Below are 3439 nucleotides of genomic sequence, written 5' to 3' on the forward strand. Positions count from 1 at the left end.
TTAAAGCAATGGAATTCTTCAAGTCATTTTGAACCAGTTATTTTTGTCTGCTCATTATACTAGTTTATCACAAAGTAAAGGTCAACTGAAGTTTTCAAATAATGCAAAAAATGCTATCCTGTGTATGTAATTCAGTAAATGTCTGTTAACTTCCTATTCAATAATGTTTAATAAATTACGACTTATGAGTCATCAGATAATCCAGTGCTGGACTTTATTTATTTAAACAAATTACATATTTTAATTATGTTCTACTTTGGGTTTAAAATAAGAAAACATAGTTTTGATAACTGTTTGGGAACAAATATTTAAAATAACATTTCCAGTTACAATTGTAATCCTTTCTGATGAGCCTTCACCTTCCAACTTTTAATATTTTTTTTTAATATTTTAATACTGAATGCTTGTAAAGAACAATGGAAAATGGCCAGAAACATCAGTTATTTTCATATATATAAATGATCTATACATTAATGCTTATTTTAAATCACTCAAGAATTTAGTGATCATTGTTTTCCAAGAAAAAAACCCAAAACAAAGAGAAAGGAAAGCAATCTAACACATCAAATGTCACACATGCTTTATTAACTTTGGAGAACATTTGACTTACTTGAATCTAAATCTCCTTAAATGACCAACTGAACCAGCTGAAATCTGCACTGAGGAGAAAACAGCAACATAGAGGGATTTATTTAAACCTGGCATGAATAGAAATGTTTACAAATGAAATAATGAAGCATAATTTATTACAGTATGACATATTAATGCAGGAGAGCAGAACTCCAGTTCCATGTCTTAGAACCTGGAGCTGATTGAATCCTGTTCCTGTCCAGAGTTTAGTATGTGTGACCCTCTAAGCCCCCCTGAGTGAATATAAGTAGTGGAAAATGAATGGAAAACACCATTGACAAAAAAAAAAAAAAAAAAACTATATTTGTGAACACATGAATGATGTGTGATAATCTATATGATATTTTTTTGAGGACGGCCCAATGATTTTTAGCCTTTAATGTTAATTTATTCTGAATAATATTCTAAATAATTTACAAAGACATTGGAATTAGTAAGTAAATATAATTTCACTAATTCATGATCATCTCAGGAAATGATGTGAGCGCTGAGCAGCAGCTTTGGAGCTTCTAACTTGAGAGTACACAATGTCTTCAGGCTGTTCTCTCTTCACTCTCCCACCTTTGGCTTTCTTCTCTTTGATGTGGATGGCAGCATAATGCGGGATCTCAGTGTTTTGATCCTGTAAGAATAAATATCATCATTTACTAAAAGAAATATATTATATATATATATATATATATATATATATATATATATATATATATATATATATATATATATATAATATATATATAAAAATGAGTCATGCCCAATTTGCATGTTCAGTTGTAAATCAGAAAGAAGAAAAAAAACAAAAAAAACAGATTTGTCTCTGGTTGAAATTTGAACTGCACCAAATCTTTAGTGGAAAATGTACTTTAAAACAGTAAGTGCATAAAGAACTTTCTCTGTAGAGGAGATAAAACTTCACAGTCACTTTCAGAAACAGTTTAATGAGGCTAATGCACACTTACACCCAGTGTGGTGTTCAGATTTTCTCAGTTTATGAATTAAAATGGCTTGAGTGCAGATTACAGCCACACACACTGCTGAGAAAACTGCCAGAGTCAGCATTACAGGATCTGCAGGACCTACAGGATCCACAGGACCTACAGAAAAGACTTATCAAAATACTGTATACAGCAATGCAGAATACATGGATGAGTAGGTTCACCGGTGGTTTTGTATAGTATATGCAGAGTACATAGTATATACAGTATATCACAATCGCTGGTTCTTATTATCATCACTGTAAAAAATTCTGAGTGAGTTATTTTCTTTATATTAAATAATTTCATATCAAAACCATTCTGAATTACCTTGCTTACATCTCCGTAATTTATTTACATTGAAATGTTCTAATTGACGTCCATAGTGAATAAAGAAACATAAAAAATATTAACAAATATACACAAGTGCCTAGTTGTACAATGCACAACTTACTCAGTTCTACTGCTGTTCCATTCCCGAAAATGATCTTCCCACAAGCAGCCACAGCGCAGTAGTAAGTTCCAGTATGGTGGTGGTCGAGGATGTTCTTGGAGAAGTTGTACACAGAGCTGTGTGTAGAAGAGCTGATCTCACACTGACGGCTGCTGCTGTTCTGATGAGTGTAAATGATTTCAGGAAAGGATTGTCCTGCAGCAGCTCTGAACCAGAGCACTCGGAGTTCTGCTGCTCTGATCTCAGAGAGGACCGTGCACTGCAGAGTGACCGACTCTCCTGGAGAAACTGAGCCCCGTACTGGAGTCTGGAGCACTGATATTTCTACCTGCCCTGAAAAAATGTAATATATACAGTGCTAGAATAACACTGACATATCAGTACTTCACTGTGTCCACTGTGCATCTAAATTGTAACAGTGACATTTAATGAATACTTAAAAACTAAGCATCACTTTTACACTAGAATTGATATTATCAATGTCAATAGTAAAAACTTATTTGAAAACGGCTTCATATAATTGATGTTAAGAAGACTTAAAACAATAAATCAATTATATTACCTGTGACAGCTAAGAATGTAGCATTAGAAAAGTGCGTTGTTTTCTCTCCAGCCGCTGCACAGAAGTACATTCCTTCATCTTCTTTAGTAACAGGGTCAATACTGAGAGAAGTGCCACTCACAATTCTGTTGATTTTAAATCTTGATCGGTCAAAAGAAGCTGAAATCCTTGGTTTCTTATCTTTAAACTGTAATCCCACTTCCAATGGCATATGCTCCAGTCTTTGTTTGTACCATATCCTAACATCTGCATCTGAGTCATCTACAGATGTGCAGATGAGAGTAACCGTTTCACCGGGCTCAGCTGAGACGACAAACAGCTCAGAATTCCTCACAGCTTGAGCAGAATCTGTAAAACAAAGTTCAATCTATTCAACCAAAGTTCAGTCAATAAAAAAAAAAAAATGGAAGAAACTTAAAACAAGTGTAACTGAGATAAATATAAAAAGAATTTCTATGGGTAACTTTATGAAACTTACATATTTTGCAGAGAAGTAAGATGATGATCACAGCTGGATCCATCATCAGAAAACAACAGGTTGCAACTTGAAGGCAAATATGAAGGCAAGGGTGGGACTGAGTAAAGCTTCATGCCGCATTAGCCTGCTGGGGTCTTGTACTGAACCCCATTGGATGGTAAAAGTCACATGGTTCTTTCTGTCTACTTGACTTGATCTGTCTGGCCACAACAATGTTCCTCTTGGCTCCATCTATGTCAGTATTATTATTATTATTATTATTATTATTATTTAATAATAGTTTTGGTTCCTGACAAGCATTCTGTTTCATCTTACTTACTAACAAATTAACAGCATCTACAGAG

At 34.0% G+C, this 3439-nt stretch overlaps 1 protein-coding gene across 1 annotated transcript; it reads right to left on the bottom strand.

Annotated features, from left to right (window-relative positions):
- Window positions 1-959: 959 nt before the first annotated feature.
- On the bottom strand, window positions 960-3180 carry LOC118807311. Its single transcript, XM_036569304.1, has 5 exons — window positions 3096-3180; window positions 2618-2965; window positions 2056-2388; window positions 1587-1721; window positions 960-1252 (listed from the first exon to the last, which is right to left on the bottom strand). Coding segments are annotated over exons 1-5 (864 nt in total). The 5' UTR covers window positions 3142-3180; the 3' UTR covers window positions 960-1250.
- Between the last annotated feature and the right edge of the window lie 259 nt (window positions 3181-3439).

This window comes from Colossoma macropomum, unplaced genomic scaffold (assembly GCF_904425465.1).
Source record: "Colossoma macropomum unplaced genomic scaffold, Colossoma_macropomum, whole genome shotgun sequence".
NCBI lineage: Eukaryota > Metazoa > Chordata > Actinopteri > Characiformes > Serrasalmidae > Colossoma > Colossoma macropomum.

Bases quoted from the DNA above. Each gene is read 5' to 3' on its own strand.
- LOC118807311 (XM_036569304.1), bottom strand. From the start codon at position 3,141: ATGATGGATCCAGCTGTGATCATCATCTTACTTCTCTGCAAAATAT. The intron at 2,966-3,095 runs GTAAGTTTCATA...TTTGTTTTACAG, and splicing joins CTTACTTCTCTGCAAAATAT to ATTCTGCTCAAGCTGTGAGG. The intron at 1,722-2,055 runs GTAAGTTGTGCA...TCTTTTCTGTAG, and splicing joins TGGAACAGCAGTAGAACTGA to GTCCTGTGGATCCTGTAGGT.